At 48.1% G+C, this 12,349-nt stretch overlaps 2 protein-coding genes across 2 annotated transcripts; both read right to left on the bottom strand.

Annotated features, from left to right (window-relative positions):
* Positions 1-1,318: 1,318 nt before the first annotated feature.
* Positions 1,319-6,431, bottom strand: syt5b (synaptotagmin Vb). Its single transcript, XM_084670165.1, has 9 exons — positions 6,298-6,431; positions 4,503-4,697; positions 3,819-3,997; positions 3,621-3,710; positions 3,275-3,442; positions 2,822-2,989; positions 2,613-2,730; positions 2,075-2,208; positions 1,319-1,528 (listed from the first exon to the last, which is right to left on the bottom strand). Exons 2-9 carry the CDS (start codon positions 4,690-4,692, stop codon positions 1,319-1,321), a joined length of 1,257 nt encoding a protein of 418 aa, XP_084526291.1. The 5' UTR covers positions 4,693-4,697; positions 6,298-6,431.
* A 2,069-nt stretch (positions 6,432-8,500) lies between these two features.
* LOC146259361 (ferritin, heavy subunit) lies at positions 8,501-11,386 on the bottom strand. Its single transcript, XM_084670824.1, is given in 6 exon segments — positions 8,501-9,773; positions 10,191-10,316; positions 10,598-10,620; positions 10,623-10,743; positions 10,988-11,091; positions 11,254-11,386. Coding segments are annotated over 5 exon segments (522 nt in total). The 5' UTR covers positions 11,090-11,091; positions 11,254-11,386; the 3' UTR covers positions 8,501-9,623.
* Positions 11,387-12,349: the final 963 nt, after the last annotated feature.

Consider the following 12,349-nt stretch of genomic DNA (forward strand, 5'->3'; position numbering starts at 1 on the left):
CCCTCCTCCTCTCTCCCTCCATGTCTCCCCCCTCCTCCCTCCCTCCATGTCTCCCTCCTCCTCTCTCCCTCCATGTCTCCCTCCTCCTCCCTCCCTCCATGTCTCCCTCCTCCTCTCTCCCTCCATGTCTCCCCCCTCCTCCCTCCCTCCATGTCTCCCTCCTCCTCTCTCCCTCCATGTCTCCCTCCTCCTCTCTCCCTCCATGTCTCCCCCCTCCTCCCTCCCTCCATGTCTCCCTCCTCATCTCTCCCTCCATGTCTCCCCCCTCCTCTCTCCCTCCATGTCTCCCTCCCTCCTCTCTCCCTCCATGTCTCCTCCCTCCTCTCTCCCTCCATGTCCCCTCCTCTCTCCCTCCATGTCTCCCTCCTCCTCTCTCCCTCCATGTCTCCCCCCTCCTCTCTCCCTCCATGTCTCCTCCCTCCTCTCTCCCTCCATGTCTCCCCCATCCTCTCTCCCTCCATGTCTCCTCCCTCCTCTCTCCCTCCATGTCCCCTCCTCTCTCCCTCCATGTCTCCCTCCTCCTCTCTCCCTCCATGTCTCCCCCCTCCTCTCTCCCTCCATGTCTCCTTCCTCCTCTCTCCCTCCATGTCTCCCCCATCCTCTCTCCCTCCATGTCTCCCTCCTCCTCTATCCCTCCATGTCTCCCTCCTCCTCTCTCCCTCCATGTCTCCCCCCTCCTCTCTCCCTCCATGTCTCCTCCCTCCTCTCTCCCTAAAGCCTGTTTCTTCTTACATTGTAAAAGTAACAGCTTAAAGGTAGATTTGAATACAAAAAAAAAATGGACGACTTGTTTTTGCTTGATTTTAATTTCCTTCTCTGTTTTCCTCTGTCAGTCGAACAAAAGAGGAGGGCCGACCCAAATACAAGAACTTACCTGTGCAGAAGGATGCAAATAACTAACTGTAATAGGTTCACATTAAGGATGGGTTCCCTAGACCAAGAGGCTGAAGGCTCACCACTGCCTAGCTTTATCTGTCTAAGAATAGTCTATAAATCTTTCATCTGATTGCAAATGTAGATTAAATAAAATCTAAGGATTATGCTACATGTCTAATTAAATATAGTACATGCAACAAAAATATCACAACCAAATGAAAAATGCAAAAAGGAAAAGAAAAAACAATCAACGGAATTCACAAACAGACAAATAAAAAAACAAGCACACGCTCTCAGATGGACAAATACATGACCTGACAAATAACAACTTACAACACAAAGAAAGTTACATTTATATACCGTACATACATACTGAAGGAGAAGAAAACGGACCAAAATGGCCTGAAAGGACATAAATAATAACACAAAATGTTCTTGTGTTTCAGCGAGGCGGAACCTTGAGAGCTGCGTCCACTTCCTCCTCCAGCTGGAGCGTGTGCCACTGGGCGATGGGGCGTCTGGGATTGGCCAACATGTCTGACCAATGGCGGAGGCCGACCCCTGTGGCTCCGTAGCCCATAAAGGTCTTGCCGATAGCATCGTTGCTCCCCAGTTTGTCGTAGTCGAACACTGTGATGACAACCTGCACTTTCTGACACACGAAGAAAAAGGAGAGAGCAGGGAGAGAGCAGAGGAGAGAGCAGAGGAGAGAGCAGGGGAGAGAGCAGAGGAGAGAGCAGAGGAGAGAGCAGGGGAGAGAGCAGAGGAGAGAGCAGAGGAGAGAGCAGAGGAGAGAGCAGAGGAGAGAGCAGATCGCTTAACTTCAAGGTAGGTGAGGGAAGAGGTTCTGTGGTTAGAGTATTTTACTGCAAGGTTTGATGGTTCAAATAACCCTTGGACTGCAGGCATTGCTATGGATTAAATAACTACATCACTGCGTTAACTTTCATTTCTCAGGGACGTACAAATAGTGCATATGGCGTGTTTTTCGAACAGTATTTTGAATAGTGTTGTTTGTCCCGGCGCACCACTAAGTGACCTGTCGTCACGGTGACCTGTCGTCACGGTGACCTGTCGTCGCGGTGACCTGTCGTCGCGGTGACCTGTCGTCGCGGTGACCTGTCGTCACGGTGACCTGTCGTCACGGTGACCTGTCGTCACGGTGACCTGTCGTCACAGTTAAGTGAAAAGGCTCTACCTGTATCTGCTCGAAGGGGATCTCGAAGCTGAAGCTCTCGTTGAAGTACGGGTTCAGCGTGTTCTTCTTCACTGTCGTCTTTTTCTTCTTGATCCGTTTTCCATTCTGCTGCAGCACCACCTTCACAAAGGGATCTGGAGACGGGGGGTAGAACAAGCAGGAAGCCTGAGGAAAATAGCATAGCTACTCCCATACACACACACAAACACACAGACAAAACCGCACACAACCACACATACACACAACCACACACACAACCACACCTGCACACACACAACCACACACACACACACACACATGCACACACACAACCACACATGCACACACACAACCACACATGCACACACACAACCACACATGCACACACACAACCACACAAACAAAACCACACACAACCACACATGCACACACACACACACAACCACACATGCACACACACAACCACACATGCACACACACACAAGCACACACAAGCACACACACACACAAGCATACACACACAAGCACACACCCAGAGTAGAGAAACAGATCAGCCCACCTGACAGGCCGCCAACATCCATCTTCTTCAGGTTCTTAGCCTCCATGATGTTGACAGTGAGCTTTCCAGCAGTAGGAACATAACGTAGTGAGATGCAGATATCCCCCAGTACCTCTTGCTGGGGGAAGAAGAAGAAAGAAGAGTATAGATATAAGAAGTGTGCTAACAAACTTAGCTACGAAACAAAACAACGGAACGTTTTTCCCGACCTCCTCTTTTTCTCCTCCTTCCAGGTCTCTCCACTGCTGCATGGGCTGGCCCAGGTCCACGCTGCTCATGGGGATCTTGATCTCCCCGATAACGTCGTGCTTGGAGAAACGGTCAAAGTCGAAGACCTGCATTACCAGGGTCTTCCCCCCCAGCTCAGCGTAGGGGATCTGGACAGAGAGGAGAGGCCATGAGGCCCTGGGTCCAGCTGGCAGACTGGAACAGGAACGAAGATCTCCTGGAGCTCATATCGCCAGGACCAAAAAGTAGCTTTTTATATACATAACTATCAGTTTTTGGGTATCTGAACCCAGACTCCGTCCCCTGAACCCAGACTCCGCCCCCTGAACCCAGACTCCGCCCCCTGAGACAGAAAGACGGGGGGGACAAAACACAAAACAGGACACAAGGAGCAAGCAAAGCCACAAAGGCTAGAGGAAAGCCGACTCAGACACCTTGAAGATGAAGGTCTCGTTGAAAACTGGACACAGGTTCTTGCGCTGGACTTTAGTCTCGTACTTCTTCTTCTTGTCTGGCAGCAGGTAGACTTTGACGTAAGGGTCAGAGGTTCCTCCCATGTCCATGGCAGCCAGGTCCTGGGCCTGGAGGATACCTACTATGAGCTGTAGAGGACGGAGAAAGATGGGAGGGAGAGCGAGGGGGGGAAGAGAAATAAAGGGTGAGTGAGGGAGGTAGAAAGAGAGGGTACCACACCACCTAATCGTCTGATTTCCTCTGTAACGTCTGTCGACCAGAGAACCGTGAGAAAGAGGAGAGGACCGTCCTGTGAAAGGAACTGACCTGGGCGTCTGTGAAGTTGTAGTCCAGGGAGAACTCCAGTTTTCCCAGCTTCTCCTGCTCCTTCTCCTCTCCTTCTCCTTCCTTCTTCTCCTCACCCTCCTGCGTTCCACACAGAATATTTACATTTCTGTCTGCTACTATCAAAAATATTTTTTTATGTCCATTAACGTTTTCAATGTCCTGAATTCCTTGTCCTACCTTCTCTCCTCCCTCTCCTTCTCCCTCCTTGTCTCCTCTCCTCCTTCGGCCTCCCTTCCTCTCCCGGGTCTTCTTCGGTTTCTTCTTCTTGCCGAAGCATTTCTTGAAGAAGCAGAAGATGAAGCAGCTGACCAGAGCCAGCACCAGCACCACGATTGCTCCCACGGCCCACATGGGCACTGGGGGAAGGAGACCACACAGTCAGGTATTTGACCCAAAGCAACATCCAGAGAAGGGGGATTTAAACCTGCAACCTCATAATTGCCAGTACAATGTTCCACCGCTGAGCTATAGCTCACCTCCCCCCTTTTTCTCTCCAAATGTCTATTTTGGGATTTTGAAACTCCCATAACTCCCTTTTTAAACTCCCTTTGAAGGAGATTTGTACACAGCAAAACCCCAATCCAATCAAATCCTTTAGTTGTCACTAAAACATATACACAAGTGAAAAAATGGGTGAAAGTCTTGTTTGCAGTTCCAAGCAGTACAACAATAACACAATGTTCACCTACTAAAGACACTTAACTGTATACACAAAAAAGACTATACAATAAAATACACTATACCCCCTTCTCCGCCATTGCAAAAGAGATCAATATAAAGTGTCGTAGTGACATCATCTGCTGTCCTTTATCCTATCTCAGACCTTGCACAGTATGGGCCTGAACACCCAGAGCTACTTACAAGGCAGTCTGCCCAGTTCGTTCATGAACTTATCCTTCATGTGGTCGTAGTCGTGGCCGGGGTGGTGGTGTTCAGGAGGGGGGTGGTGGGCTGGTTCTGGTGCTTCCGGTTCTTGTGGTTCTGGTTCTTGAGGTTCTGGTTCTGAATGCTTCACAGCACGGCGATCCCGGAACACGCTGGCCATTCTCATGTCCGCTGAGGGTCAGCAGGGGGGTCCGCAGGGGAGCGAAGAGGGGAACGTTTAGATACTCTCAGCAGGGCCTCCTCTTAGACACTTACTGCCACACACAAGGAATGGAGTGTCTCTTTGGAATATAATTATTGATTAGAACAAGTCGCTTCGAGCTTCTAGCGTCAATTATTGTTGGCGTGTGTTGAGTATAATTATCAGACAGTCAGAAACATAAATCTTTGTAAATTCACCCCCCCAAACCTCACGTCATTTAGTCATTTAGTCATTTAGCAGACGCTCTTATCCAGAACTCTCCACCACACCCCCCAGTCTAAAGTAGCAGTCGTATGGGAGGATGGAGGAGAGAGATGGAGGAGGGAGAGATGGAGAGAGAGATGGAGGAGGGAGAGATGGAGGAGAGAGATGCCCAGTGCTACATAATCCATAAATATGTGTGAGCATCACCTCCACATCCAGAGCTTCACACAAGTACCAGAACATCTCTGAGCCAGATGCTCATCCAGGCTGACCCTAATCCCTCTGTTACTATAGCATCTCATCTCATAACCCCAACCCACCCCCATCGTGGTCGCCCCCAGCCCACACTCTCATCCCCCAACATGTAACTGGATTATCTACAATATTAATCCACGTTCCCAGACCAGCCAAGCTTAAGGGAGGGGGGATTTACCCACCCACCCAGCCCTGCCAAGCCCCTGCCCCAGCCTCCTAGCCCCTGTCCCAGCCTCCTAGCCCCTGCCTCCTAGCTCCTGCCCCAGCCTCCTAGCCCCTGTCCCAGCCTCCTAGCCCCTGCCCCAGCCTCCTAGCCCCTGCCTCCTAGCCCCTGTCCCAGCCTCCTAGCCCCTGTCCCAGCCTCTTAGCCCCTGCCCCAGCCTCCTAGCCCCTGCCTCCTAGCCCCTGTCCCAGCCTCCTAGCCCCTGTCCCAGCCTCCTAGCCCCTGTCCCAGCCTCCTAGCTCCTGCCCCAGCCTCTGAGCCCCTGCCCCAGCCTCCTAGCCCCTGTCCCAGCCTCTTAGCTGCTGCCCCAGCCTCTGAGCCCCTGCCCCAGCCTTCTAGCCCCTGCCCCAGCCTCCTAGCCCCTGCCCCAGCCTCCTAGCCCCTGTCCCAGCCTCCTAGTCCCTATGGATTTGATTGTGTGGTTCTAAAACAGCCACTCATACCAGTTTGTGTGTCATCAAATGGGACTGTTTGGGAGGATTACTAAAGGACCTGGATTGTGTCCAGGTGTACAGTGGGTGTTGCTTCCTGCATGGCTGAGTGACAGGTGATTATCCATTGTTTCCATGGTTACCTTTCAGCTTGAAGAGTTTTGAATGTTTTACACGCAAACCTTTACATGACTGTCTGTTGCTTTTTTTGAGTACCGTAAACAATATTTATTGTTACGTACAAAATCATATGACCATCTCTACTTAAGCTCCCACCACAAAGCTTCACTTTCACTCTTTGCAACTGCAAAACAAATGACGTAAACTATATTTACAGCCACTGATTATTGACAACTCATTTTGAAATACATTTCACAGATGGATCCACACAACAACAAAAAACAAGGGAACTACGTTCAGACATACATTATGGAACTAAGGAATGTAGCCACTCACCTGATGTAAAATTCTCCTCTATTTGAAAATAAGTTTGAACAACTTTTGTGTCCAAATGTCAGTGTTTCTGTGGCCCTGGACAGCCCTCACACAGGCATCGTTCACGATCGTGTATTCCAGCGACTGATGCTGTCTCTTCTGCACTCATCCACTAGATAAATCACTGTCGAATCACTAAAGCAGTGCTCGCTTTTAATCCCCATGCCTCATCCTCCTCCATCCATGAGTTTGTCAACAACACATCTGTTGCTTTATGTTCATCATGGACATACTTTTACAGCCCTGGCACAATATTGCTCCCTAACTTTGCTACGGAACTCAAGACAACTGACATGACCTGTTAGTTATTCCGCTCCTTGTGTAAATTAGAAAGTTGCTGTTTGTTGATTAGTAAAATGGATAGGAATGTTTCACCTGCGGGAGAGAGGAAAGGGAGGGGGATGTAGCAGAACAGAGATAGAAGTGCTTCCCCCTGACTAATCCCTGTGGCATAGCTATTTCTCAATCATCAATCTATGCGCTGCTCTCCTTCTCCTTGGAATTTTATTTCCAGCTCCTCTTCTGCTTTTGAGCATCCAGCATCCACCTATCCTGCTGTGTCGGAGACAGCGTCTCAAGGCATTCTCAACTCACATGTGGGTTGTTCCGTTATATAAAATTGAACTCAAACTATGACCATGCCTACAGGTCATTCAGCTACTGGTTTTCTTTTGTGGTTCTCTAGACGTATTTGTTTATTCACGAGTACAAACTGATGATCCTCTTGCGTCACGTTGTAAACATCTTAGTAGCAGACACACTAACATGACTAACCACATGTTTGGTCTGCCTCTCCGCTCATCGCTTCTAAAAATAGATCACTCTTTAGAAGTTAGAACTTTTCTGGAGGGGGAACCCTCGCTACCAATAACATTTTATTTTTGAGCATGCTGTTGCGATAATGGTGATCAAATCTTTTATCTGTGGTCTATCGTTGGTTGTGAGCTGAGCAGCCGCCTAGTGGCCTAACCGTAACCATGCAGCCATTTGGATATTAAACCCACGGCTTTAGTTATTAAGGCGTAATGTTGTGAAGTCTTTGTTGTCCATGGGTCCACTCCTAGCTTTGAGACCCCTCTTAAGTTCACAGGCTCTTAAATATTGGGCAGTCTGAGATAAAATCTGATTTACAAACATTCTTAAATAATTGAACACTGTTTGAAAAGCGTAGGTTACATTTTTTTTTTTTTGCATTGAAAGTAGCCTATTTTTATAATTAGATATAATATTTCAATGATGATTTCAGACAGTTTTATCTATTACATATTTTTTAGGACAACTACATTAAGTGCAACTAAAAAGTGTTCGCAAAGTGTTAATGTTGGCAGAGAGAGGGGATGGGGGGGGGGGGGGGGTAGTGCATGCCGCACTATCTGATTCAAATGACAGTTTTCTCTACAGTCAGTGCTTGCGCAAGAAGGTGCAACGTAAGTGAGATACCCTTTCCAACACTTGAAAGGGCGTAAAAGTTTGTGTAAGACCCAGAGAAACACAAATATCCGACGAGGCAAAATCCCGGACGATTTTGGAATCCCTGATGGACGCATTTTTTTTGGTCTCAAAAAGTGGATATGTCCGGGTAAAAGAGGACGTCTGGACACCCTATTTAACATGTCTGTCAACAACTGACATTTTGTCTAGTCATCTAGCAATAACAGGCTATTGTACTTAACAGAACCCATGACTGTGCAGTTTAGCAGCTCAACTCGTTCTTCCTCTAGTAAGAACAAGCCAAACAGCTTCTGCAGCGCACGCGGTGGGAGGATCGTGGTAATAACCTGCATGCGCCCTGATTACTCAGCACTTTTCTGTCCCTACGTTCCAACTCGTCTGTACATAAAGAACATGGTATAGATAAGAGATTATGGTAACGGCACAGTTTGCCTTTACTGGCTTGACATGGTCTTTAAAAAGCTTGCTTTGTGGTCCTATACGCAACTTCTAAACGTAGACGTTGTCAATACATAAATGTTCACCTTGCCTGGCTGGTAGCTGAGATGTGGTTACTTTGTCGTGTCACTAGCAAATGTACATTTATAGCCTACTTTCTAAATGCCCTATTTTTATGCCGTTTTGGATTAGAGCGTCTGCTAAAGGAATACATGTAACTATTTAGCATTATGTAGAAACACTATGGTGTAAATGTAAACATCACACAAAGCCATCAATATAATCCTTTTTTTTATTAAATTGGACTTTGTTTACATTTATCTGAAATCCTTAAAATGTACCAATCTCAGATTTAGAATAGTGAGTATGAGGTTGACAGGAGAGTTTTGAAGGTGGATCATAGGAATGCAGAGTACAAAGTAGCATATACTGCTGGAATGCTTGACAAACACTGGAACATCATACCGATGTTTCAGCACCACTGGTAAACAGGATATTGTTGAGGTATCTAGGTATTGTTTTGCTTTAGTTTTCAGTTCTGGGTGTTGAGTGTATATACTATACATGTGGTATGGGGTTATTGCTGATAGACTAACCTGGAAGTGTCTGAGGTGTGAGCACAGGGGGAACGGTGAGGGGGAGGATGGTTAAGAGGAGAGAGGTGAGGGAGGAGGTGTTGGGTGAGGAGAGGAGATGAAGGGTGAGGAGTGAGAGGAGAGGAGGTGTTGGGTGAGGAGAGGAGATGAAGGGTGAGGAGTGAGAGGAGAGGAGGTGTTGGGTGAGGAGAGGAGATGAAGGGTGAGGAGTGAGAGGAGAGGAGGTGTTGGGTGAGGAGAGGAGATGAAGGGTGAGGAGTGAGAGGAGAGGAGGTGTTGGGTGAGGAGAGGAGATGAAGGGTGAGAGGAGAGGAGGTGTTGGGTGAGGAGAGGAGATGAAGGGTGAGAGGAGAGGAGGTGTTGGGTGAGGGGAGAGGAGGTGTTGGGTGAGGAGAGGAGATGAAGGGTGAGGAGTGAGAGGAGGAGGTGTTGGGTGAGGAGAGGAGATGAAGGGTGAGAGGAGAGGAGGTGTTGGGTGAGGAGTGAGAGGAGAGGAGATGAAGGGTGAGACGAGAGGAGGTGTTGGGTGAGGAGAGGAGATGAAGGGTGAGGAGTGAGAGGAGAGGAGGTGTTGGGTGAGGAGAGGAGATGAAGGGTGAGGAGTGAGAGGAGGAGGTGTTGGGTGAGGAGAGGAGATGAAGGGTGAGAGGAGAGGAGGTGTTGGGTGAGGAGTGAGAGGAGAGGAGATGAAGGGTGAGACGAGAGGAGGTGTTGGGTGAGGAGAGGAGATGAAGGGTGAGGAGTGAGAGGAGAGGAGGATTCTGTCCGGCAACTCCCCAGGTCCTCTGAGCCAGGTGAGCCTCACAGAGTGTGCTTGTCAAACAGGTACTCTCCCATGGCTCCATGAGTCTGGGAGGAGACCAGTCGGCCCAGGCTGCCGGCGTAGTCTCCCAGCTGCTTTATGGTCTTGTGGCTGTCGTCCAGGAAGTGCTGCTCCAGGAAGTCACACAGCTGAGAAGAGAGGTGAGGTAGGAAGTGTGGGGTGAGGAGAGGGAGGAGCTGAGCTGGGAGTGCCAGGTCTTGCAGAGCAGCATTTCACTCAAAACATCACAGACCTCCAAAGGGTTAGGTCACACGCCAACTACATGCTTCCTTCACAAAAAACACTTTGTTGACGTGTGTGAGAGAAGCTGGACCAGGTTCAACTTTGTGGTAGTTTAAGCTTAAAACAACACGACACACAGGGATCGCAGAGAGAATTCACAGAACTCAAGCTAAACTAGCTCAATTACATGCATGTAAACAAAAAATAACCTGGCTTTAACATCAGAACGGTCATCTGGTACAATAATGACAGGAAGGAAAAACTAGGATTCTGGCTGGATCCCACCCAGTGCGATGAAGAGCTAGCTGAGGGCTGTAACGTACGTGAGGGTCGGTGTGTGAGCCGGCCCGGCGGTGCACCTCCAGGATGGAGGAGTTCAGGGACTTCTGGAAGTCCAGAGAGAAGGAGATGGCATCGAGACCTCCCTTCCAGTCCTCTCTGCTGGGCTTCTGATAACCAGACAGGGTGGGGGGGGGGGGGGGGAGGGAGGGAGAGGGCGATAAGGAGGAAGACAAAAAGACACGGTAAAAGTTTCTTTTTTTACAGTTGTGGAACTTAAATTGCGGAACCTCAAAAACAACAACGTAAAAATACTTTGAGGGTTAAACTACTTTGGACTCCAGATCCATGTAAAAATGTTGTGCTTTTTAAAGGAAGTTTGAGGGACTTACGACCTACTAAAAACACTGGAAGAGAGACAGAAAGATAAGCCCTGAGGTTCTGGACTTACAGCTACGGTCTGAAGCAGAACGTTCCCCCCCTTGTGTTCTGGTACTCCAGCAGGGTCTCTGCATGCTCCCTCTCCTTCCCAGAGCGCTCCAGGAAGAAGCTAGAGAAGCTGGGCAAGGCCACATCATCCCTGTCAAAGTACATCCCCTGAGAGGGAAACGGCACAAAGAACCAACAACATATGACCATGTGAATGGACTTCATGAAATTATTTAGATTCATTCGTTAAAACTAAAACCGCAATTCACAGAGACAACGAGGGCCAGATATAAAAGGTTAGACGTCGTTCTGGAATGTAACATAAGGGGTCTTGTTGATTAGGGTATATTACATACAGCGAAAAAGTTGTTATTCTAGGACAGAACAATTTAAAAACAGTACGAGGTCCTACCAGGGCCAGGTAAGTGTAGGATGCCCCCAGCTTGGTGTTGATCAATTTGTTGATGTCCGCCTCACATTCCGGGTGGTAGTTGTGTTTCACCAGCGACTGCATCTCTGAAACAGAAATGTATAGTTTTTAATAAAGGAGTCTGCCGAATGAGAACAATTTTAGATGTTAATCGGAAAGAGCATAAACGACAAGCCTTTCTACCTGCCAATGTGTCAATGACCGTAGAGTGAAAAAAGCCGGTTAAGTCACGCTGAACTATCCATTACCTATTTCTGCGATTTGGGCAACCGTTCTCTTCTTTCTGTATGTGTAGCCTGCTGTGTTCGCCGCTAATGTATGTTGGCTCCCTAGTCGGAGAACCTCCCTTTATACGCTGCCATCATGTGATTTTAAGGGAGGTCGCACCGTTTAATTGTGTGTCACAGACGGGTTTTATGGGGCAATGTCTACCCTTGACTCACCGCAACGCACCGTCAGGCATATCTACACAGTATACCACGAGGAAGGTTACAATGTCAAGCACTGAAAAGGTGCATCTTTTGCCCAAATGTGGTTAAACTCAAATATATTTTAAAAGCTGCTGTGAATACAGTGATTACCTTAATTTTAATCTGCACACAAAACCCTAGTATTTGATTTGCTGACTGGGCAGGTGGATCCGAGGTCGAGTCGCTGGCCTTCCACTACTCGGTCGGTAAGGGTCTAGTAGGTTTAGTCAAATCAATACCGTGCAATTAAAACGGCTTTAAGCAGAGTGTAATACATTTTGTTTTAGGTTTGGAACGCTGTTACTGCGTCTTGCTAAAGCACATACTGCCCAAACGTCGTATTCCCTATTGTGCTAGAAGTCAACTTGCAGACGCAAAATAGAAGCGTAGCTAAATATGATTAGTGAGGTTGCGGTTGCCTTGAAAATAACTTACTTTACACTGCGCTTCCTTGCAAACGTGTTGCACCGTGCAACTTGTGTTCAGATAATTCGCTAACCAACGTGTCGCTTTGTTATTCCACTGGTTTCTTGTTGACCAAGAGATATCCCGAAGACACGCCCCTCGGTCCTTAGTTCCAGTGAAGTAACACTCTAGCGCCGCTTATCGAATGGAGGACAGAAAGACTCAAAAAGTATTAACCATAACGTCAAACGGGCCAAAAACCACTCCTCACAATTGTGTCTAAACTCCTCAGTTAGTAATCTGTGACAAGTGAAGGATCATTACACATGGAAAGGGTTTCTCAGTGAGTCATCGATATAGATGCACTGTTACAGAGAACAGGGCTATTCATATACTTTCAGATTCAGAATTCGGTTTATTCGCCATGTATGTTGCACAAACACGGAATTTACTGTGGCAGGAAGGTGCA

This window comes from Hypomesus nipponensis, chromosome 13, assembly GCF_054491055.1.
Source record: "Hypomesus nipponensis isolate SF chromosome 13, ASM5449105v1, whole genome shotgun sequence".
Classification (NCBI taxonomy): domain Eukaryota; kingdom Metazoa; phylum Chordata; class Actinopteri; order Osmeriformes; family Osmeridae; genus Hypomesus; species Hypomesus nipponensis.

Coding starts and splice junctions, on each gene's coding strand:
- syt5b (XM_084670165.1), bottom strand. CDS start 4,692: ATGAGAATGGCCAGCGTGTTCCGGGATCGCCGTGCTGTGAAGCATTCA. Junction 3,998..4,502: donor CGAACTGGGCAGACTGCCTT/GTAAGTAGCTCT, acceptor TCCTTCCCCCAG/TGCCCATGTGGGCCGTGGGA. Junction 3,443..3,620: donor ACAACTTCACAGACGCCCAG/GTCAGTTCCTTT, acceptor CGTCCTCTACAG/CTCATAGTAGGTATCCTCCA.